This window comes from Schistocerca americana, chromosome 2 (genome assembly GCF_021461395.2).
Source record: "Schistocerca americana isolate TAMUIC-IGC-003095 chromosome 2, iqSchAmer2.1, whole genome shotgun sequence".
Lineage (NCBI taxonomy): Eukaryota > Metazoa > Arthropoda > Insecta > Orthoptera > Acrididae > Schistocerca > Schistocerca americana.
The window spans coordinates 1,122,447,573-1,122,472,774 of record NC_060120.1 but is presented as its reverse complement, the minus strand read 5'-3'; the positions used below and the strand labels follow the sequence as shown (position 1 = coordinate 1,122,472,774).

Here is a 25,202-nt window from a genome sequence, read left to right as displayed (position 1 = left end):
ATCTACATCTACATTGATACTCCGCAAGCCACCCAACGGTGTGTGGCGGAGGGCACTTTACGTGCCACTGTCATTACCTCCCTTTCCTGTTCCAGTCGCGTATGGTTCGCGGGAAGAACGACTGTCTGAAAGCCTCCGTGCGCGCTCTAATCTCTCTAATTTTACATTCGTGATCTCCTCGGGAAGTATAAGTAGGGGGAAGCAATATATTCGATACCTCATCCAGAAACGCACCCTCTCGAAACCTGGCGAGCAAGCTACACCGCGATGCAGAGCGCCTCTCTTGCAGAGTCTGCCACTTGAGTTTATTAAACATCTCCGTAACGCTATCACGGTTACCAAATAACCCCGTGGCGAAACGCGCCGCTCTTCTTCGGATCTTCTCTATCTCCTCTGTCAACCCGACCTGGTACGGATCCCACACTGATGAGCAATACTCAAGCATAGGTCGAACGAGTGTTTTGTAAGCCACCTCCTTTGTTGATGGACTACATTTTCTAAGCACTCTCCCAATGAATCTCAACCTGGTACCCGCCTTACCAACAATTAGTTTTATATGATCATTCCACTTCAAATCGCTCCGTACGCATACTCCCAGATATTTTACAGAAGTAACTGCTACCAGTGTTTGTTCCGCTATCATATAATCATACAATAAAGGATCCTTCTTTCTATGTATTCGCAATACATTACATTTGTCTATGTTAAGGGTCAGTTGCCACTCCCTGCACCAAGTGCCTATCCGCTGCAGATCTTCCTGTATTTCGCTACAATTTTCTAATGCAGCAACTTCTCTGTATACTACAGCATCATCCGCGAAAAGCCGCTCGCCCTCGTGAGCGTCACTACCGCAGGTTACACATCTGGCCCGGAGTCGACAGGACTCTCAGGTGTGGTCGTAACGGTGACACCGGTAGCAGTGCGTCGGGTTTGGAATATACAGTCTGACTGTGATAACTTCATCACCTGCTTTGATCTTTGACGGAAGAACCACTCTGTCAAAAGTGAGAAACAGAGTGCGTGCGGGCACTGAGGAGGCATCTACCTTTTTCATCACACGATAGACTGCGATGGCACTCCGATCGGAGAGGTATGTTCGGATTTCTGCCTCAGTCAGACCGTCGAGCGGTGTAGTGTAAATAACACCGCAGGAAGAATTCCGCATTCGGCAGGCCTCGACACCGACGGGATAGCCGTGAAGGAGCGGAGCTGCGAACAGTGTCGCGCCTGAGAGTCAGAAGTAACCTTCGAAAGCAAAGTGACATTGTGTAAATGAGAGCAGGAGTTCACAGGGCCAGCAGTTGCATCGACACCTTTCCGGGTAATATACGGATTTAGCGTAGTGACTGACCGTCTTCAATATGTGAAACCACGTGGAACCGTGGTGCAGCTGGGAGGGTCTTTTGAATCATTGGCCTCATTCCGTTTATGTTTTGTAGACGTTGAAGGTGAAGACGATTGGCTCGTTGCGAGAAAATCCCCCACGATTTTCGGCATCTCCGACGGCGTGCTCCTTACTACTGGGGGGCACACGTCAGAAGGGGGCACACTTGCCTCAGACGATTGTTCACACTTCAGATTGCACCTTACGAACACCTAACAGACGTTCCAATTGGCAATTTGAGAAGGTAGCAGCTTGGGCAATCATCTCTCCTCAGGCCCGGCCTCTACGAGGGGGTACGTGCGAACTCTACCTGTCGATTCGGGGCTGGGTTTTACACGTTACCCGTTCAGGTGTTACGTGTCAGAGGCATAGGCGGTGCACGGGGAGGAAGAAGAAAAAAGGAGGACATCAAACGCCGAAATGGAGGAAGGATAGGAGAAGGGGAACAAGGAAAGAAAAAAGAAATGAAAAACAGTGCAGAGACTGTTCTGATATTGGCCACTGAAAATGCAAAACACCTTTCCAGAAACATTCCGGACACATTCCCCGAGGGAGAAGAAATAGAACAGTGTGAGGATATACGTGCAGCACCGAAGGGAAACTGTGCTGCAAAGGCAGCGGCCTCACGGTAGCCGAGCACGGACCCGACGAAGAGTGGCGAGTCCCGTGAGGGGTTGGGAACCGGTGGTCTGGTACTTCGGTCAGCCCGAGTGTGGCTTTTAGGTGGTTTCCTGCACTCGTGTAGGGAAATGCTGGGCTGGTCCCCAATCTCCACTCGGTACAAATATCTGTAATATACGGTTACACAAAGGACAAAGTTTACACGATCCATAGTCGTGTGGCAGCCACAGCTCTCCTCCCTGACGTTAACTGGTGACTGTGGCACCAGGAAGGGTATCTGGCCTCAAATTTAAAATAAAAACAAAATCTGCCAAATCGTGTTAAATAGTAGTGCCTTATGATGGGGTAAATGCTAGGATAGACAGTCAGTGTTTGTGACGAAATTTTATTTTGCAGAACAACCTGATTTTTGATATTTCATAGTACCGTGCAGTCAATAAATTTCAGCATCAATAATAATACTTCCTAGGACAATGACCTGTACTACTCTACAGTACTAAGTTCCTTAATTTAAAAAATTCTTTAATTTTTATCTAATTTTCAATAATTTAGAATGTACTTGTATTTAATTATTTAATTTTGCATGTGAACATGTAATCAGGAGTATACTGCATAAATTACACATAAAAAATAGGACATGTTTAATCAATTTACAAATGAATGTGAATTACTGAGAGACATAAGGAAATTTGTGTTAATTATATTACACTGCTTGATAAAATTATACAACCATAAATTATATGAGCCACTGAGAACCATAAGAGGCCAAAGCGTATCATCATTGATTGAGACTGTAGCATTTATTTATGCTTCTGACATCCATCAATCTTAGGCTGTGTCACGTTTGTCTGTGCTCTAGATCCACATTGTATGTATGAACAGTCACGAAAAGCTATCTCACTGGCTTCTCTGATATTCAGTTTGATGATGGTTTGCTTGAGGCCCTTGTGGTTATTAGTGTGTGTGTGTGTGTGTGTGTGTGTGTGTGTGTGTGTGTGTGTCAATTGTACAGAAAGTGCAAAATTGCTAAGCAGGAATGGCTAATGGATGAATGCAAGGCTACAGGAGCACGCATTACTGTGGGGAAAGATAGATGCCATGTAGAGGAGCATTAAAATGACTTTAGGAGAAAAGAGAAACAGCTGTACAAATATAAAGAGCTCAAGTGGCTCGCCAGTACTACGCAAAGAATAGAAAGCTGAACGGTGGAAGGAGTGTGTAGAAGGACTTTACAATGGAAATCAACTTGAAAGCAAAGGGATGATGAAGTAAATGAAAATGAGACGGGGGATCTTATTGTGCGAGAAGCATTTGTTGGAGCACTGAAGGTTGAAATAAGGCCCCTGGAGAAAATGACATTCCCTCAGAATTATTGAGATCCTTGGGAGAGTCAGCCATGACAGAACTATTCCATTGTGTGTGTGCAAGGTCTGTTCAAAATATTCCAGAACATTTGTAATTTAGAGTGAAATGTGGTTGGCATCCGCGTATGCTTGTGTTTAATGTGTTTCATTGTTGTATTTCTGTTAGTTATTGTTGAGTGCTGCATTTAGTAGAATGTTGTGTTGCACAGTTTGTGAATTTCGAGATGGAAGAGCTAGAGGAGCAATGCATCTGCATTAAATTGTGCACGAAACTCAAGAAAATCTGCAGAGACACTCCAAACGATGCAGGAAGCCTACGGTGATGAGTGATTAAGTCGTACTCTGTGTTACAAATGGCTGACACAGTTTAAAAATGGCTGGACAGAAGTTAGAGATGACCCTCATTCGGGACACCCTCCGACTACCACCGACACTCGTGTCGGTAACATCGACAAAATTGTGCGATCCAGTCACAGACTGACTGTCCGAGAGATTTCGGAAGAATGTAACATTTCAATTGGACCGTGTCATGAAATCTTGACACAGCATATTGGAGTGCTATGTGTTGCCAGCAAATTCGTCCCACAGCTCGTGAGTTGAGACCAGAAAGATCTTCGCCGTGCAACCTGTGAAGGGCTCTCGCATCGCACAAATGAGAATGAGATGGTCCTTAAGAGTATTATAACAGGTGATGAGATGTGGGTCTACAGTTATGATGTTGAGACTCAGGTTCAATCTTCACAATGGATCGGGAAGGATTCTCCGACACCAAAACTAGCTCATCAGGTCAGATCAAATGTCAAAGCAACGCGGACAGTTTTCTTTGACTTTGAATGATTAGTTCATCTTCATCACAAATTTGTTCCACAGGGACAAACTGTTAACCGATGGTAGGATTGGGACGTGTTACGAAGCCCAATAAAATGTGAGAAGGAAACAGCCTGAAAAGTGGCGAGACAGTTCACGGCTCTCGCTTCGCGATAACGCGTCCACACATCTCTCCCTGTTGCTGCACGACTGTAGCACAAAAAATGAAATCACTGTGCTGCCTGATGCTCCGTACTCTCCAGACCTGGCCTCTGTGGATTTTTTTTATTTTCGAAGTTGAAATCCCTTTTGAAAGGACGAAGATCTGCAATGATAGACGACGTAAAAGAAGATTTTAAAACAGCGTTTTGCGTAATCCGTCTAGAGGCGTACCAGGACTGCTTCCACATGTAGAAACGACATTGCGAGCGGTGTTATCAATTGTGGTGGAGAGTATTTCGAAAGAGAACGTGTAGAAATAGAAGGTAAGCATAGACAAATTTTTTGGACAAAGTTCTAGAATTATTTGAACAGACCTCATAAGGTGTATGAAACAGGCAAAATACTCTCCGAGTTCAAGGAGGGTGTCACGATTCCAATTCCAGAGAAGGCAGTTGCTGTACTTACAGTTGTGTATTCTACTGGACCAACGGTTTACTAAACCATTGTTGCAAAATACTGACACCGTGAGGACAAGTCAATGAATAAGTCACAAATATCAGTTTACCTTATACTGTGTTTAAATCGTGCATACATACTTTGCCAGCAGATAGTGGCACGTGTACACATTTAGAGGCTGCAGGGAAGTGTACACGAGTAGAATAGTATGTGGTCGTGCATTTCTTGTGGGTGGAAGGGCTGTTCACAGGGGAAGTGTATCGTGAAATGGGTCCCGTGTATGTTGACAACTGTTTATCACAGAAATCTGCGTTCACTCAGATCAGGAGTTTATAAAGGGAAGGCAAAGCGTCAGAGATTGGGAGCGTGCTTGCTGTCCTGCAGTGGTTGCAACTGAAACCGAGAAGCAGTGTGTGGAGCAGATAATTCGTAACGAGTGGTATGTGGCGATCAGTGACGTAGCACGTGCTGTAGGCTGTTCGTGTCAAACAGCTTACACTATAATGGGTGAGCAGCTGAAGTTTCATAAAGTTTGTGCACAGTGGTTGCCTAGCATGGTGACTGAGGAGCACAAAATGAATATAATGGGCTTTTCTCAACAGCACCTCATTCGATGCTCTGGGGAAGGAAGGAGGGAAGGAGAGGATTTAGTGGCACAAATTGTTGCAGGGGTCAAGTTTTGGGTTCACCACTTTCAACCAGAGACCAAACAACCATCCACGGAACGGAAGCATTCTACCTCCTCGACAATAAAAACACTGAAGGCCATTCTGTCAGCCTGCAAGATTCTGCTCACCACGTTTTGGGACACGTGAGGGCTGTACTGGTGAAATTCCGGCCTCACGGTGAGGCACCGAATGCCGTGTCATACTGCACCAGTGTGTGGGAACTCTTGACACACCATTCACCACAAATGTAGTGATTCCTCTAGATGACAGTGCCTGCCCTCGTACAGAAAGACAAATACGGGACCTGTTACCAATATTTAATTGGGAATGCTTTGAACAGTTGCCCTACGGTCCCAACTTACCCTCGGAAGACTTCTTTGCTGCCAGTTATTGAAGGCTTGTAAAAAGGTGGGATAAGTGTCTGAATGTACAGTGTGAATATGTAGCAAAGTGAAACAAATTTCAGGAAGTTACTTCGATTTTTATTGCCTCTAGCCTGTTTTGCAACTTATTTATTGACACGCCATCACACTTACAGAGGTACGGGAAAACTAGTAGAAGCTGGCCTCGAGGAAGGTCAGTTTGGGTTCCAGAGAAATGTAGAAACACACAGGGCAATACTGCCCCTGAAGTTAGCTGGCATAAAATACGGGGAGTGAAAGGATATTTATGGCACGTACAGAAAGTAGACTGCAGATGTAAGAGTTTAAGGGCACGAAAGTTGCAGTGCCGTACAGTATCGATACCGTGCCAGGCAGAACGCATCCGCTGCCGTCTTGAAGCCACATCTCTGGTCGTACACGTATGTAGCACCACTGCTGAACTGGATAAGAAGACACTGCAATGAGCCAACTAGTAGTCTACGAGTGAAGGTTATAGTGGCATTTCTGTATTTTGATCATTTATAATGATTAGGCTCTGTCTAATGGAATCTCTTGGACATGCTGTACGAATTTACGTAAACAGCAGTGCCACTGTGATTGTGCGTACTTCTAATCGTATCTGCTCTCTGTCTAAGCACCCGCTATTCCATGACACCCGCCACGTGCGGATCCGATGAAAGGGAAGCAGTGCTGCAAAGCGAGGAAGATGGGGTTGTAGCCTAAACCAGGTGTCGTTCAGTCTGTTCACTGAGCGAGCAGTAAAGGAAACTGGGAATAAATTTGAAAATGGAATTAAAGTTCAGGAAGAAGAAATTAAAAGCTTGAGGTTTCCTGATGACTCTGTAATTTCTGTTAGTGTCGGGAGAGGGGTCGGAAGAGTAGGTGAACAGAACGGATAATGTCTCGAAAAGAGGATATTAGACGAACGTCGACAAAAGCAAGACAGGGTAGCAGAATATAGTCGAATTAAAACGGGCTGTGGCGAGAGAATTAGATTGGGAAATTGGACACTAAAAGTAGTGGAGGAGTTATGTTATCTGAGTAGCAAAATAACATAATTGCTGAATTAGAGAGGATGTAAAATGCAGGTTATCAATAACAAGAAAAGCATTTCTGAAAAAGAGGACTCTGTTAACATCAAATTCAAACTTAAGTGTCAGAAAGTCCACCTCTGCAACCAAACGATTAATGTTGCTGCCTTCAGTGTGGAGGTCGCAGGTTCAATTCCTGGTACCTCTTCAGATATCTTTTGAGATAGGGAGATATGGTACGGTATTCACTCAGCCCTTGTGAGGTCAAATTAAGAAGCAACAGCATCATCAGGATTCATCTGGTGGCTACAACGGCTGGAGCAATTGTCAGCATGCCGATCACACGTTCCACCGTCGTAGACCGCTCCTCGTAGTGCCTTTTAGGCAGCAGTTGGCCAGCCAGAACAGGCCTAAGGCCTAATCCGTGAGCGGTGTTTACGTTTATGTTAGGAGACCTTTCCTGAAGGTACTTGTGTGGAGTCTACACTTGTATGTAATTGGGACGTGATTGATAAGCAATTCAGACAACAGTAAAACAGATCCTTTTGAAATATGGTGCTACAGAAGAAAGCTGATGGTTAGATGAGTAACTGACAAAGAGGTACTCTGTGAAATAGAGGTAACATAGATTTAGGATCGTCTGACGACAATGCTCTCACCATTGAAATCCCTTTAAGGTCAAACGACGATAAAGGTATAAATAATATTTACAAAAGAAACTTCTCTGTGGACAGCTGTCATCTGTTCATAAGTATCTTAGAAAAGAAAAACTGGTTAGATGTTATGAAACAAACTAGTACAGATGAGGCATATAGTGTATTTTCATCGAATTATCTGATGAACTTTGATATGTGTTTCCCAAAGAAACTGACCAGAATCAAGTCTAATGGACACATAAAGTCAGGTTCTCGGATGACTCTTGGCATTAATAAATCGTGTGAAAAAATGAAAAAACTCAATTCAGAGTTGAGGGAGTGTGCAGATACTGATTTTATAGAATATGTCAAAACGTATAGGAAAATATACTGCAGAGTAATTGCAAATGCAAAGTTAATAAGTAATGACATGGAAATAAAACAGTCCAGAAATAAAACTAAAATAGCATGGGAAATTGTGAGAAAAGAAACTGGGGTACCTATCAAAGATAAGGAAATTATTCTAAAAGATGAGGAGAATAAAATGTTAGATAAATATGCCATGCCCAGTTATATAAATAATTACTTTTTAAATATACCCCAGACATTAAGCAGGAATTTTGGGGAGCAGATGAGGAGAGCAGCACCCAAGGCACCCAGCAGTATGATGGCAGTCCCAACATACGAAAAGGAAGTTTTAAAAATGATTAAAAGTCTCAAGTCCAACATGTCAGCTGGAGTAGTTGAGGTGTCAATAATAATAGCAAAGAAAACAGCTAATCAAATAGCGAAACCATTGGTGCACGTAGCAAACGTGTCAATGGCTGAGGGAGTGTTTCCACAGAAACTGAAAATTTCTAAAGTCGTCCCCCTGTTGAAAAAGAGAATTAAGCTTAAAATAGAAAACTACAGACCTGTCTCACTTCTCCCAACTTTCTCAATGTGTGACTCTATATTTCATTTGTATCTGTAAAACCTTAATCTTAATATCCACAATCTGGTAAACAGTAATCAGCACAGTTTTCAAGCTGGGAGAAGTACCGAAACAGCTGTACTGGAATACACAAAAGAAATAATCAGTAAATTGAGAGAGGGAAAAAGTGTAGTTGGATTAAATCTAGATCTGTCAAAAACCTTTGACACTGTTGACCACAGCATACTTTTGGAAAAACCTGAAGCTATAGGTATTAGAGGACCGGTAAAAAAGTGGTTTGAGTCGTATCTGGAAAAGAGGATGCAGCTAGTTGAAATTATAGCACCAAATATTAACCAAAAAATTAAACTAAGGTCAGGTCCAAGGGAGGTCACTGTAGGAGTACCCCAAGGAAGTGTATTAGGCCCTTTGCTATTCCTCATTTACATTAGTGATATCCGGGTGTCAGAGAGAAAAGCTAGAATCGTGTTATTTGCTGATGATACTAGTTTAATAGTTAGTGATATGAAGCAGTCATTGCACAGTGCTGTGGACCATGTCCTACAAGATATACAAAAATGGTTTAGTGCAAACAAGCTAACAGTGAATGAAAAAAAAAAACTAACTATGTGCAATATGGAAAAATAAGTGAACATGATGACCTAAATGCCACCATGGAGGACAAACAACTTGAGTACAGTGTGCAAAATTACTGGGTATGCACAGTGATGAGAAGATAAACTGGAAGGACCATTTGGTGAGCTTAGCACTAAAACTAAATTCAGCATGTTTTGTACTTAGAATAATTTCAAGAGTTTGTAGTAATGACTGTACCAGATTAGTATATTTTGGCTATTTTCAGTCCATTGTGTCCTATGGGATAGTATTCTGGGAAAAAATAAATTGTCGTCTAAATGAGACTTTCAAATTGCAAAAATGCGCTATTCGGATAATGAGCCAGAGCCCACCTCAAACACATTGTAGGCCCCTTTTTAAAGCATTGAAAATTTTAACAATTCCATAATTATACATTCTGAAATTTCTGTTGATGATCAAAAGAAATCAGGACAAAATTAAAACCAATACAGACTATCATAATTACGATACACGGCAATGTAAAGATCTCCCCTTACAAGCTGTAACAAGGACCCGAAGTCAGAAACATGTTTGTAATCAAGGCATCAAACTTTTTTAATGCACTACCAAATCATATCAAAGAGCTGGAAAATGAGGATAAATTTAAAACTGTTATAAAGAGTCACATGCTTGACAAATGTTAATACAGTGTAAGTGAATTTCTAGGCTCAACTGTATTAGAATATAAAGAACCACATGCTTGACAAATGTCACTACAGGATAAGTGAATAGCTCTGCTCAACTGTATAAGAATATATGATAAATGTGACAAATGAAATCACAACATCAAGGAATAGGTCTGTTAAGCACATAAGAAATTATGTTATAAAAACACTTATTAGTTGTATATTGTATTAAACATAAGATAGATTCATATGAATTCAGCATAGAAAAACATTTTGTTAAGATATTATATAGTTGTTGAAATGTATCCTGACAAATCCTATATCACAAGTGTGATCATTGGGATGATAATAAATAAATAAATAAATTGGGGGGAAAATAACTCCCTGGCACAATATGGCTAAAGGAAGGAGTAGCTCGATACAGCACAATCTGCGGCATTGAGGAGTAATTAATTTGGTGGTGAAGGGAAGTATATTTGATTATAATGCTTTACTTGGGCTGAAGTTCAAAATACTTTTCAGTTACTGGTGCCTGCTATATGAAGCAGACTTTGAAGGAATATGAGGAAACTCTGTACACCATAATAAATCTCCATTTCATCGCAATAATATAATAGTTTTGTTGTAATACTTCCTTCTTTTGTTTACCCACCTCAGTGTAGAAAACTATTAGTAGATCAGTTTTCTTGGATTTAGTAAAATAATTTGTTCTTATTTTTAAGTCAAAGACAACTACCACTCATTGCTGTAATAAAAGGCTTATTACATTCTCTGAGTTTCTAATTGCAATCTTCCATTTGGGCTAAATGGGTTTTTAATGCTTCTTTTCCATATAACTTCCCAAACTCTGTGCAAAATAAATAAAAATACCCAGTTGCAAATTTTTTTAAATTGTGAATAATTCCTCTCACTACAGATAATGTGATATTGTGAATTGTGATAATTGTGATAATTCCTCTCACTACTCACTATGAATCTACATTATACATTCACAAATCATTTCCTATGATGAACAGGTGGAAAATAATTCTACTGGCAATAGGCAATAACTGAACATTTTCTTAATATAAATTACACGGTACAGTTACAGAGCCGTCACCTTTTTTTTATTGACTATACAGCTGCCGTGTTCTCACCTTTGCTGACTGTCAGCTAAAAAATCATGGTGCCTGGTGTTGCATCAGATGAGAAAGATGATACCACACTGTCAGTATTGTAAACTCCACATGAAATGGAGAATGAGAAAACATTTGAGTAAATGTATCGAAAAGAAACTAAACTAAACTACGCCCGAACAGGCCGTGAAGGCACAACGGTACCAACCGGCTGCCGTGCCGTCCTCAGCCCACAGGTGTCACCGGATACAGAGGGGGACGTGGTCAGCACACTGCTCTCCCGGCCGTACGTACGTTTAAGAGACCGGAGCTGCCACTTCTCGATTGAGTAGCTCCTCAGTTTGCCTCGCAAGGGCCGAGTGCACCCCGTTTGCCGACAGCGGTCGGCAGATCGGATGGTGACCTGTCTGAGTGCTAGCCCGGCCCGACAGTGCTTAACTTCGGTAATCTGGTGGGAACAGATGTTACCACTATGGCAAGGCCACTGCCAAATGTATTGAGATGAAGCTAACGTAAATGCTGTGAAGTATAAAATTATGAATGTTTGCCTGATGTCATTTGGGCAGGGAATGTTAGTAAGACTACATATTTTAGAGGCAGACCAGAACTGAATTACAGGAAAGAAGGAAAGACATTCAAACAAGTGTAGGCTGAGTGGTTATTCAGAGATGAAGAGGCAGACAGCTGCATCAAACTAGGCAACTCATACAAATCTCTGTATGTAAGGATTTGTAGGGAAATTGAATTGAACTGAACTGTTTTGTAGCCTCTGCCATAGGTAAACAGGTGGCAGACTTTGGTTCATTGGTAGAACACTAAGAAAATAGAATGAGTGCACAAAAGAGATTGCTTGCAAAACACTTCTGCAATCCATTCTAGAATAATGCTCAGGTGTGTGAGACCCATACCAGACAAGACTGATAGGGAATATTCAGAGGATAGAGAGAAAGGCAGCCCAAATGATCACAGGCTTGTCTGACCCGTGAGAGAGTGTCACAGATATACTGCGGATACTGAATTGACAGACTCATCTACATCTACATCTACATCTGCATCTATACTCTGCAAACCACGGTGAGCTACACGGCGGAGAGTATGTCCCGTTTTACCAGTTACTGGGGTTTCTTCCTGTGACATTCGTGTATGGAGCATGGGAAGAATGATTGTTTAAATGCCTCTGTGTGTGCAGTAATTATTCTAATCGTACCATCGCGCCACCTCTGTGAGCAATACGTAGGGAGTTGTAGTACATTCCTAGAGTAATTATCTAAAGCTAGCTCTTGAGGGATCATTAACAGAGTTTGTTGGGATAGTTTACATTTATCTCCAAGAGTCTTCTGGTTCAGTTCCTTCAGTATCTTTGTGACAGTCTCCCACAGATTAAAAAACCTGTGACCATTAGTGTTCCCCTTCTCTGTATACATTAATATCCCCTGTCAGTCCTATCTGGTCTGTTGTAAACTGATAGCACTTCCCTAGTATTCTACCAATAAACTGAAGTCTACTACGTGCTTTATCCATGACTGAACCTATGTGATTATTCCATTTCATGTACCTACAAAGCATATACAAGCACCTGGTTGTAGAGATGGCTGATTCCAGCAGTGACTCATTGGTATTTTGGTCATAGGTTACTACATTTTTTTCATTTTGTGAAGTGCAAAATTTTACATTTCTGAACATTTAGAGCCAGTTGCCATACTCTGCATCATGTTGAAATCTTATCAAGATCTGACTGAATATTTATGCGGTTTCTCTCAATTAGTACTTCATTATAGATAGCTGAATCATATGCAAAAAGACTGGTTTTACTATTCATATTGCCTACAAGTCATTAATATACAACATGAACAGCAATGGTCCCTTGTGCACAGCCAAAGTTACTTCTACATCTGATGATGGCTCTCCATCCGAGATAACAGGCTGCACTCTCCCTACCAAAAAGTCCTCAACCCAGTCACAAATTTCATTTGATACCCATATGATCATACTTTTGACATTGCAGTACTAAGACAATTGCTTTTTGGAAATCGAGAAACACTGCGTCTACCTGGTTGCCTTGATCCAAAGCTTTCAGTATGACATGTGAGAAAAGTGCAAATTGGGATTTTCACATGATCAATTTTTTAAAAAACCGTGCATCACTTCTACAACGCTTCTTGTAGATGAGTGTGACCTGTGCCATTTTTTCAAAAATTCGGCACGGCTTTTTGTTCGAGGATCTACGATAGATTGTAGTGAGGAGAGGGGTTAACTTGGCTGCAAATTCAGCAGAGAATCTGACAGGAACACCATTGGGCCCTGGAGCTTTGTTTAGTTTTAACAATTTCAGCTGTTTCTCAGCACCATTGACACTAACACTTATTTAATTCATCTTTCCAGTGGTTTGAGGATTAAATTGGAGCAATTCTCCTGGGTTTTCCTTTGTAAAGGAACATTTGAAAATTGAGTTAAGCATTTCACCCTTTCATCTACATCTACATCATACTCTGCAAGCCACCTAATGATGTGTGGTGGAGGGTACTTTCACTACCACTTTTTGACCCTGCAACCCTGTTCCACTCCTGAATAGTGTGTGGGAAGATTGATTGTCGGTAAGTCTCTGTATTGGCTCTAATTTCTTGAATTTTCTCCTCGTGGTTAATACACGGGATGTATGTCGGGGCGAAGTAATATGTTGTCGGACTCCTCCTGAAAAGTGCTGTCCTGAAATTTCAATAAGAAATCTCTCCGTGATGCACAATGCCTCTCTTGTAACATCTACCAGTGGAGTTTGTATAACATCTCTGTAATGCTCTCTCGCCAGCTAAAAGATCCCGTGATGAAATGTGCTGCTCTTTGTTGGATCTTCTTTATCTTCTCTACCAGTTCTACCTGATAGGGATCCCAGATAGATGAACAATACTCAAGAATCAGATGAACAAGTGCCTTATAAGCCACTTCTTTTGTGAATGAGTTATATTTCCTTAAGATTCTTCCGATGAATCTGAGTCTTGTGTCTGCTTTTCCCAGTATCTGTTTTATATGGTCATTCCACTTAAGGTCACTCTGGATAGTTACACTTGGATATTTTATGGCAGACACTGTCTCAAGGTGTTTGTCATCAATAGTGTAGCTGTACAGTAATGGATTTCTTTTTCTATGTATGCGCAATATGTTACATTTATTTATGTTCAGGGTCAACTGCCAGAGTCTGTTCCATTCATCAATTCTCTACAGGTTGTTCTGCAAATTCTTATTATCTTCTGATGTTGCTACTTTGTTATTGACAACTGTGTCATCTGCGAATAGCCTTAAAGAGCATCCGATGCTTTCTTCTAAATCATTTATGTATATTGTTAACAGCAACGGTCCTATCACACTTCCCTGTGGTACTCCGAATATTACCTTTACACCTGTCGATTTAGTTCCATTAAGAGCAACATGTTGAGTTCTGTCTGCAAGAATGTCTTGAATCCAATTGCAGGTCTGCTGTGATACTCCGTAACCACATATTTTTTTCATTAAATGGCAATGAGGGACGGTGTCAAATGCCTTACTGAAATCAAGGAACACGGCGTCAACCTGAGCACCATTGTCCACTGTGCTGTGGATCTCATGGAGGAATAGAGTGGGCTGAGTTTCACAGGATTCCTATTTGTGGAATCCATGTTGATTTTTATAAAGGAGATGTTCATTTTCCAAAAATGTCATAATTCTTGAGCATAAAACATGTTCCATAATTCTACAACAGATTGACATCAATGATATACGTCTGTAACTGTGTGGATCTGTCTTACGGCCTTTCTTAAAAACGGGAATGACCTGCTTTTTTTCCAGTTGTTAGGTATTTTTCATTGCTCAAGCGATCTGCAATAAATTACTGCTAGAAGGGGAGCAAGTTCTTTTGCATAATCTTTATAGAATCTTATAGGTATCTCATCTGGGTCTCAAACCTTTCCACTATTAAGCTATTGTAGCTGCTTTTCAGTTCCGTGATCAGTTATCTCAATATCTGCCACTTCGATGTTCGTACGATGATTGAAAGTCCACAGTGAAGCAACTTCAGAAGACCGAATTCAGTATTTTGGCCTTCTCTTTGTTATCTTCCATTTTGGTGCCAGTGTGGTCACCAAGAGAATGAATAAATGATTTTGACCCACTTACTGATTTTACATACAACCAAAATCTCGTAGTCTTCGTTGATCCATTATGGACGCTGGCATGAACTTCCTGATGCGATAATTTACCAACAGCCGTATGTATTGTAGAAATTTATTTTATTTTATGAAATTCTATGTGCTATCAGTTTTGGCATTACATTGATGCCATCTTCAGGCCCCACACGTCATAGTCGTAAAATTGCTATACACGGAGGGAGCCATATAACTGGATCCGTGATTCAAATCATTGTGCAACAGCTCTTGGTGGCCAGGCGACACAGCCTCTCTTAGGGTTTTTTCTCAGATTTGTTGACAATGTCTTACTTTCAAAATCATTGAACGCTTCTCTCATTGCTCTCCTTACACTCATTTTCGCTTTGTTCAGCTTTTGTTTGTCACCTAGGTTTTTACTTCTCTTGAATCTGAGTTGAAGTGCTCTTTGTTTATGTAATGCTTTTCTAACATGACTATTACACCATGGTGGATCTTTTCCATCTCTTAAAACATTACTCATAACATACTTGTGTAGGGCATATTGAACGATGCCTTTGAATTTTTTCCATTTGTTCTCCACATCTTTGTCCTCATCACCGAATATTTGATACTAACTGCTGAGATATTCTGAAATTTATATCCTGTCACCCTTGCTGAGCAAATATGTCTTCCTACCTTTCTTAACATTCCTTGTAGGACCCGCCATCATAGATTCTGTCACAGCCTTGTGATTACTGATACCTTTCTCTGCGTTAACTGATTTTATAAGTTCAGGTATGTTTGTTGCCAGGAGGTCTAAAACGTTATCCTCTTGAGTTGGTTCTCTAACTATCTACTCAAAGTAATTTTAGGGCAAGACATCCAGGACAATGGCTCATGATTCTCTGTCTCTGGCACCACTTTTGATGGCATAACACTTCCAATCTATACCTGGCAAGTTGAAGTCACCCCCTATTACAGCGGCACAATCGGAAAAATTACTAATGATATTGTGCAAGTTCTGTCCGAAGCATTCTACAACTACAGATCCTGACCCAGGTGGTCTATGAAAGCATTGGATAACCATTGTTGACCGTTATTTGATACTCAATTTCACCCAGATTAATTCACATTCAGAGTCCGTGGTAACCTCACTAGATATTATCGAATTTTTTACTGCAATATGCACGCTGCCACCATTGGCGACTAACCTATCCCTAGGATAAACATTCCAGTCTGAACTTAGGATTTCATTGTCACTGATGTCTGGTTTCAACCAGCTTTCTGTTCCCAATACTAACTGTGCAATGCCACCTTCAGTAAGCGATACTAATTCTTGGACCTTTCCTGGGATGCTCCTGCAGTTTACTAAAATCATATTAATCTTTCTATCTCTGATCTGCGAGGACCAAGAATCTCCGTGGTTGCTGTGGTTGATTTGACATGCAAATCATCTTTGCTCCCAAGGGAGGAGTTCTCTAACCTGAAACAGCCCCGTGTGCACACCACACGTACTCCACTACTCTAGTAGCCGCATCCTGCATTTATAGTTCAATTCTTTTATCTTGGCGGCTTGCGCATGCCCGCCCAGATGCGGGAGATTGCTGCGTTGCCAGTTGCAAACGACGTACACGCCAAGAGAAGCAGCGCCAACTTACGTTTAGGAGGGAGCGCGCAGTTTATGAAGTAAAGCCACCACGGCCGCACTAACCCTTTCGCTGCTAAGAGACGTGCTCCCTGCATTCCGTTTAACAAAAGTCCTGGAGTACTCTAAAATATCAAGCAAAATACTGACAAACACTGTTGGTATGACTACGAATTGCTCACGTTTCATCGAAGTACAATAGGAAATAAACAATTACCGCTTTTCTTTATTGCAAGAAAGCGGTTTGTGAGAATGATACAAACACCTTTCCTTGCTATCACCTGAATTAGGAGGCTTATTGCTTGTTTGGCTTAATTAATTAATAGAATATGAAGCAGTTGGTATAAAGAATGCTTTTTCCAAACTTTCTATAAAAAAAAGTCTGCTATCAAGACTTCGCTTTTGTTCGATTACTTTATATATGACTGAACGTTTCTAAAACTTAAGACACTCGTCCGTGCTCTGCACTGCAGTCGAGTTCTGGCAACGTCGTTCTCTGTTCATCGGCTGACTGTGTTTTGTGACGTCAGATGCGCAGAAAGAACCTAAACTTGCCCGCCGTCGTAAATGACGCGCACTTTAGTGCACGCCTGACCTATTAATGGGAACCTTAAAATTCTGCACCTGATAGCGGAGGTCGTGAAATTTGCATCCGATACTGCCACAGAGTCGTCTGAGCCTCTGGTTTAGATCTTCCACTCTGCTCCAAACCGGAGGACCACGATCGACCCTGGGTACGATGCTACAAATAGACAGCTCAGCCTGCAACCTGCGTGCAAATTCTGAGGCAGTGGCTACCTTCGCCTTACACGCTTAATTACGGTTGTATCTGTTATTGGTTGCTGATTTTTAAGTACTTTGTCACACACAATGATGATGGTTAACATTCACAACAATCCTCACTGCAATCGACGGTCGTTACTGGCAGACGCGGTTCATGCGAAACACAAAATTCGGCACTTGTCACTTTCGGTTTTATATCACTCACAAATCGGTATTGATGAGGGTCAACCCCACAACGATAATGGGGATGCGCTCATTTGTTACACTTCCGTGAATTTACAATTTACTCCTCATTCGGCACATCCGCCATTGACACCAAACTCGGCTCGACCACCCTTCTTGCCCATCTTCTCAGTACTGCCGCTCACTCGACACTCCTCTCACTGCCTCCTGCAGCGCTCAACAATCGACTCCTGTCTACTATTGACCTGGGCGTCGGATACTAGTATCTGTGTTCATGGGATCACAGATCCCTTACAACATTAATCTCATTTCCTTCTTTCAAGACATTGTCCATTCTGTTCAGCTGCTCTTCCAGGTCCTTTGCTGTCTTTGAGAGAATTACAATGTCATCGGCAAACCTCAAAGGTTTTATTTCTTCTCTATAAATTTTAATTCTTTCTCCAAATTTTCTTTTGTTTCCTTTACTGCTTGCTCAATATACAGATTGAATAATATCGGGGATAGGCTACAACCCTGTCTCACTCCCTTCTCAACTGCTGCTTCCCTTTCATGCCCTTTGACTCTTATAATTGCAATCTGGTTTCTGTACAAGTTGTAAATAGTTTTTCGCTCCCTGTAAATAACACCTGCTACCTTCAGTATTTGAACAAGATTATTCCAGTCAACATTGTCAAAAGCTTTTTCTGAGTTTACAAATGCTAGAAACATAGGTTTGCCTTTCCTTAACCCATTTTCCAAGTTGTAGGGCCAGTATTGCCTCACATTTTTCAACATTTCTACAGAATCCAAATTGATCTTCGGTGACTCGGCTTCTACCAGTTCTTCCATACGTCTGCAAAAAATTCGTGTTAGTATTTTGCAACCGTGACGTATTAAACCGATAGTTTGGTAATTTTCACATCTATCAACACCTGCTTTCTTTGGGATTGAAATTATTGTATTCTTCTTGAAGTCTAACGGTATTTCACCTGTCTCGTACATCTTTCTCACCAGATGGAAGAGTTTTGCCGTGACAGGCTCTCACATGGCTGAGTGTTGTGGAGTGTTGTCTACTTCCCAGGCCTTGTTTTGACTTAGGTCTTTCAATGCTCTGTCAAATTCTTCAGCCGTATCATATCTCCCATTTCATTTTCATCTACGTCATCTTGCATTTCCATAATATTACCCTCAAGTACATTACCCTTGTATAGACCCTCAATATACTCCTTCCACCTTTCTGCATTTCCTTCTTTGCTTAGGGCTGGTTTTCCATCTGCGCTCATCTTTACAGTTGACCTCTAGCCATCCCTGAATAAGCATTTTGCCCTCCCTGTCGATCTCATTTTTGAGATGTTCGTATTTCTTTTTGCCTGCTTCATTTATGGCATTTTTATATTTTCTTCTTTCATCAGTTAAATTCAATAACTGCTGAGTTACCCAAGGATTTCTGCTAGCCCTCATATTTTTACCTACTTGATCCTCTGCTGCCTCCACTATTTCATCTCTCAAAGCTGCCCATTCTTCTTGTATTGTACAGTTAACCATTAGGATTTCAATACTCTCACCTGTGGGAGACATTTCTTTCGATCTTACACTGATACTTCTGGGTTTCCTACATCTATTGTTATCTGGATTGGATGGAGAGTCGCCTAACCTGAGAAACCCTTGTGTGAATCCCACACACAGTGAGTTACCTCTGATGTGTAGTGCATGCCTGACCTACTTAGGGAGTCCCTACAGTTCTCAACCCTATGGTGCAAGTCCAGGAAGTTGTAGCCTAGTTTGTCACACAACTTTTGAATTCTCTGGTTCAGTCCTTCCACTCTACTCATAATCAAAGGGCCACCATCACTTCCGGGGACAATGCTGCAAATTGTGAGCTTCATTGAAACTCCACGCACAATGCTGGTCCTCTCAACCTTCTCTGCCAGTTGTCGGAATGACACAAGAATGATTTCAGAGCCCAGACGACAGACATCATTTGTTCCAATGTGTGCCACAGTCTGTAGTTGGCTGCAATTTATTCTTTCAATGACTCCTGGAACAGCCCGTTCAACATGTTGAATGAGGCCCCCCCCCCCCCCCCCCCCCCAGGCACTGAGTGCACCTGATGTTCTTTCCTGTCCCTTGCTGCCATTTCCCTGAGGGGTACCACCATTCACTGTACATTCAAAGTGCTGACGATTAATTGACCCCTACCCTTTTGCGTTTGCTTCCTCCCGACACTGGACAAAACAGGTTTCCCCACAACAGGTGTAGTGGGTCCCACTGGCTCAGTTTCAGTGAAAGACGGCACTTCGAACTTGTCGGTTAGGGGGATCGGTACGACAGTCTGAGTCCTCCTCGGTCACCGTCCGCCCTGTACAAGCCACGCAAAGTCAGTTGGACAGGTAATGACAGATCCTGTACTTTCTGCAGAGGAGGCAGGATCCACAGGAGAAGAGGTACCTCTGGTAGAGGTATCACAGGTACACAACTCTCGGGAGTTCTTCCGACACACCAATTCGCAGCAGCTGTCAATCGTTTGTCAGTAGTCGTGGTAATTTCCGACTGCTTCTGAACGTCGACCAACTCGTATAGTTTACATATATCTTGAGAAAGCCTGTTAAAAGCTTCAAGAACATGCTTGTAATTATAATTCTATAAATATACTACATCCCCTTATATATATTGCTCACATAAGGATTGTGAGAACAAGAGTAGGTTATTTACAGCATGCAGAGGGGCATTCAAACAATAATTCTTCCTGTGCTCCGTACATGAATGGAATGGAAAGAAACCCTAATAGATGACACAGTGGGTCATCCCCTCTTCCACTCACTTTGTAATGAAGCAGGGTTGCCCACTGATATCCTGTTTTGGTTTTACACTGCTTTAGTAACTTAGTTAAGCAATGAACTTGTATTTTTTTTTCATTTTCACTACTCAGATTCCGACTACAGATTCTGTGACGTTCAGCCTCATCGTACAGAATTCAGAAATAGTTTAAATAAAATTCCCCTTGTAAAATCTATTATTTCAGTACATTCTAATGTCCATTCTGAAAGTAATGAGCTAATTAGTTTTATTGGAAATGCATCATATTAACAGTTATGAACAATGACATATATTGTGCAATACATATTAAATAAAATTCGAGTGAGCTAATAGATCGAATTCAGCTAGAAGACTGCATCCAAAAGAAAGCCTAAATTTTACTGATTCCAGCAAAGTGTTTAAATTAACCTAAAGTCTATTAATTAAATAGATATTAAGACCTGAAATCTGCAGCCTGTATGACTTTAAGTGCCAATTGGGACCAAACTACTGTATAATTCCGAGATCTGTTTTGATACTTTTGCTACCTATATTTTCTTCATAAAATGACTCCAGTCTCAACTTTGTAAGTGCATTAATTAAGAATTAAGTAAATTTGAATATGTAAAAATTATTGTTCAAGAGGTGCCATGGTTATAAGTCGGGAATTCCCACGGCGGATGCATAAGTTAGTTCCCTGTATTTAAATTGATACAGCTCACTCATGTTATTTAAGTAATAAAACCCTATAGTTAACTTCAAAACCAATTAGAAAGGATCATTTTAACCCTGGGAAATTATAAAGTATGATATATTAACTTGATGATTAAGTGTAAGAGGCCTGGTTACATGAATATTGTGTGTGCGAGTGATAACAAATAAATCACACTGTGGTTGACATAAATGTTCAACAGTGAATACGATCTTGACTTTTGATTTTGGAAAACTTAACCTAGGATCCTGGCTTCTTAATTTCAGTGTGATTTAGGTGAGACAGACGCAGCTACCGGGAAGACAATATTGAATAAGCAAAGCAAGGTAGGTCGAGAACACTGCGCACTATCTACTGGGTGAGGAAATGTTTCAAAACCGGTTCATCCAGTTGTGACATGAACTTTAAGTGGCACTAATACATGATACATGTCCCGGCACGCTCCAACTTCACTGCGGTTTGCTGAGTGTGGATGTAGATGGTGTTCTTACACTCATTTTCACATTAACGAGAATGCAGCTGTATAAATTCGTAGAGAATATTAATAGCAATACTGGTATTGAGAAGGTTGGTTTCAGTGTATGAAATATGACAATAGTAAATGAATAGTTACATCCCATAATGAGATGTAATCTATGGAAAATACTGATGTACTAACAAATACACTGCAATTTGTTCTCCCTGCAGCTCCTGAAGTACATATTTGAGAAGTGTCCGAAGATTGAGAAGCTGATAATCGCCAACAACTTACTGGCCGACCGACAGTACGCGGAGTTGGTGTCGCGCCTGGAACACTTGCAGAGCCTGGAAGTGTTCGAGAATCGGAGAGGTGTGGGGCCTGTGCTGCTGCGCTTCCTGGCAGACACCTGCTCAAAGTTGCGGGAGATAAACCTCAGCTGTGACTACCACCCACTGGAGGACGTCGAGTACTTCGTGAAGGCCAAGAGGGACACACTCACTTCTGCCACCGTGCGCTGGACCATGGCGGGGAAGAGGTGAGTCTGTCGGCATCTTTCTCCGCGTTCTGGTACGTCACCTAAATTCACACAGACGTAAAATACTCCACGAGCCAGTGTACGGTGCGTGGCGGAGGATACCTTTTACCACCTCTAGTCACTATCTTTCCTGCTACACTTGTAAATGGAGCAAGCTGAAAAGTGGCTATCTGTTCTCCTCTGTACCAGTGCCGATTTCTCTTACCTTACCTTTGTGGTCATTATGTGATACGTATGTCGCTTGCTGTAGAATCGTTCTGCAGTCTGTCACAAATGCCAGTTATCTAAATATTCTCAATAGTGCTTCACAAAAATGATATTTTCTTCCCTACAGGCATTTGGATTTCAGTTCTCAGAGTATTTCTGCAATACGCGTTGATCAAACCTGTAACAGATTTCAAATCTGAAATAATTGCATGTATTCCTTTAATCCAATCTGGTATGGATTCCAAACACTTGAGCAGCATTCAAAACACAAGTATTCTATTTGCAGACTTCTTTATAGCTAAGCTACATTTCCATAAAATTCTCCCAAAAAACTAAAGTCAACCACTTGCCTTCTCTTTACACACTCATTCCATTTCCTATCACTTTGCTACATTATGCCTAGATGTTCTGTCAGGCCACACACCACTAATACTGTATTCAGACATTACAGAATTGTTTTTCGTAGTCATTTTTATTAACTTACATTTCCCCACATTTAGAGCAAGCTGCCATCCATCTCATAAAATAGAAACTCTGTCTAAGACGTCCTGAATCTTCCTACAATCACTCAAAGATGACACTTTCCATAAACTACAGCATCAGAAAATTTTCAGTGTCAATGAACTTATTGTATGAAACTTCCTGGCAGATTAAAACTGTGTGCCAGACAGAGCCACAAACTCGGGCAAGTGCTCTACCGTCTGAGCTACCCGAGCACGACTCATGAGCCATCCTCACAGCCTCAGTTCTGCCATTACCTCGTCTCCTACCTTCCAGACTTCACAGAAACTCTTCTGTGAATCCTCGCAGAACTTATTGTATAGCGTATGGGGCCTGAAGATGGCAACACGAACACGAATTGCCGAAACTGGTTGCTTTCAAAATAAAATAAAATATCTTAAAGTGTACAGCTGTCGGTAAGGTTTATTGACATTGAAAAGTACATACTAGCCGATGTCCCCTAATTACAACGGACCGACTGAGATTGTCAGAAAATTGTTGCTGTTCACCCTATCTGTCTGGTCATTTGTGTATATAGATGTACAGAGGACAAGAGTGGTCCTAGCACACTTCCCTGGTGAAATCCTGATGGTTACTTTCTCTGTGAGGAACATTCACTGTCCTCATTGATGAGGATTTAAATTGGAAAAAACAAATTTTGGAATTCCTGAAACAACTTAGTTCACCCACATTTGCGCTTAGAAACATTGAAAATCCCACGGAAAGACAAAACAGTAAGCTGACATTTTGTATATTTTAATTCTATAACGTCATATGAAATAATTTTCTGGGATAACTCATCTTTAAAAAAGAAAATCTTCATAACTCAAAAAGGGCTGTAGGAATAATATGTGTTGCTCACCTGTGATCAACTTGTAGACATCTGTTTAAGGAGTTCTGACTACTGCTTCCCAGTGTATTTATCCCCTCATGAAGTTTGTTGTAAATAATCCACTACAGTTCGAAAGGAGCAATGATGTACAAAATTACAATAGGAGAAAGAGAAATGACATTCATCACTCCACATTAAGGTTGTCTTTTGCACAAAAAGGGGTGCACAGTGCTGCAACTAACATTTTTGATCACTTACACAAGGACATAAAATGTCTGACAGGCAGCCAAGTAAAATTTGAAAACAAATTAAAAAACTTTCTACTTGACAACTCCTGTTCTGTACAAGAATTTCCATTATTGTAACATGTAAAATGTTGTGGGTAAGAATTACTAACTCACATCTGTATATTTAATACATAATAAAAAAAACTTATAAATGTTCAGCATATAGCCATATTTACAAATTAATTTGCACTGCGAACATCAAATAAGACTCGTTTGACGATTACGATTTATCATGCAAAAATGATCCGTGGAACACGAAATGAACTAACTAACTTTTCTATTACGTAAACACTCTTAGAGACGCTTACTTATCTGAGAACCTATTCTACGAGCTCGAACCTTCATTAACGGTCTGCTGTTTGGCACCGTGTCGAATGCTTCCTGCAGATCTAGGAATTTGCAGTCTGCCTGTTGCCCTCGATTTACAGTTTGCAGGACATCGTGTGAGAAGAGGACGAGCCGAGTTTCACCGGAATGGTGATATCTAGATCCCTATCGATTTTTGGATACGAGCTTTTCTCTCTCGAGAAGATTTGTTGTAATGGAAACTCCGGGTAGGAATATCGACAATGTAGGAAAAGACAGATTGCTACTTACCGTAAAGAAGACATATTTAGTTACAGACGAGCACAATTTAAAAACATTTATATAAAGCTTTCAGCCACAGCCATCATCAGTAAAAGAGAGACACGTGCCATTCGTACGTACAAGAAAGCATACCTCACGCAGACACGACCACCGACTTCAGTTTCTCGGGCCGGAATGAGACTGCGATGTGGGATACGAGCGACAATCTGGAGGGGCAAGGAAGGGGAAGGGGCGGTAGTGTACGAGTGCAGAGAGAGACAAACGCTGCCTAGCGGAGTGAGTGGGGACTCGAATGCTGACGAGTGCGGCGTTAGGAGGTCGTGGGACAGGTAGGTAGGGAAAACAAGGAGCAAACGAGGAGAGGAGCGAGGAAACGTGGGCAGGTGTAATGGCAGAGAATAGCAAACAAGGAAGGTGGGAGATGGGGATGGAGAGGAGATAACAGAATGTAGGGGAGTGGAAACTGTCGGATACAGAGTGCAGGAACAGTATGTTACTGTAGGTTGAGTTTGGGATAGTTACAGGAGCACAGTTCGGAAAGGCTGGTAGTGAATGGGAGGACCCAGATGCCCCGGGTAACGATGCAGGCGTCGAAATCGAGCAAATTATGTTCAGCTGCACGCCATGCCCCAGGGCGGTCCACTTCGCTCTTGGCCACAGTTTGTCAGTGGCCGTTCCTCCCGGTGGACAGCTGGCTGGTAGTCGTACTGATATGAAAAGCTGTGGAGCGGTTGCAACAGAGCTGGTAAATGGCGTGGCTGCTTTCACAGAAGGCCTG

At 41.5% G+C, this 25,202-nt stretch overlaps 1 protein-coding gene across 1 annotated transcript in view; it reads left to right on the top strand.

Moving 5' to 3' along the window:
• LOC124596536 (F-box/LRR-repeat protein fbxl-1-like) overlaps positions 1–25,202 on the top strand; it is a 108,336-nt gene that overhangs the window by 44,322 nt on the left and 38,812 nt on the right. Inside the window, exon 4 of the mRNA XM_047135711.1 lies at positions 21,702–22,009. Within this exon, the coding sequence (XP_046991667.1) occupies positions 21,702–22,009 (308 nt within the window). The remainder of the gene's footprint in view (positions 1–21,701; positions 22,010–25,202) is intronic.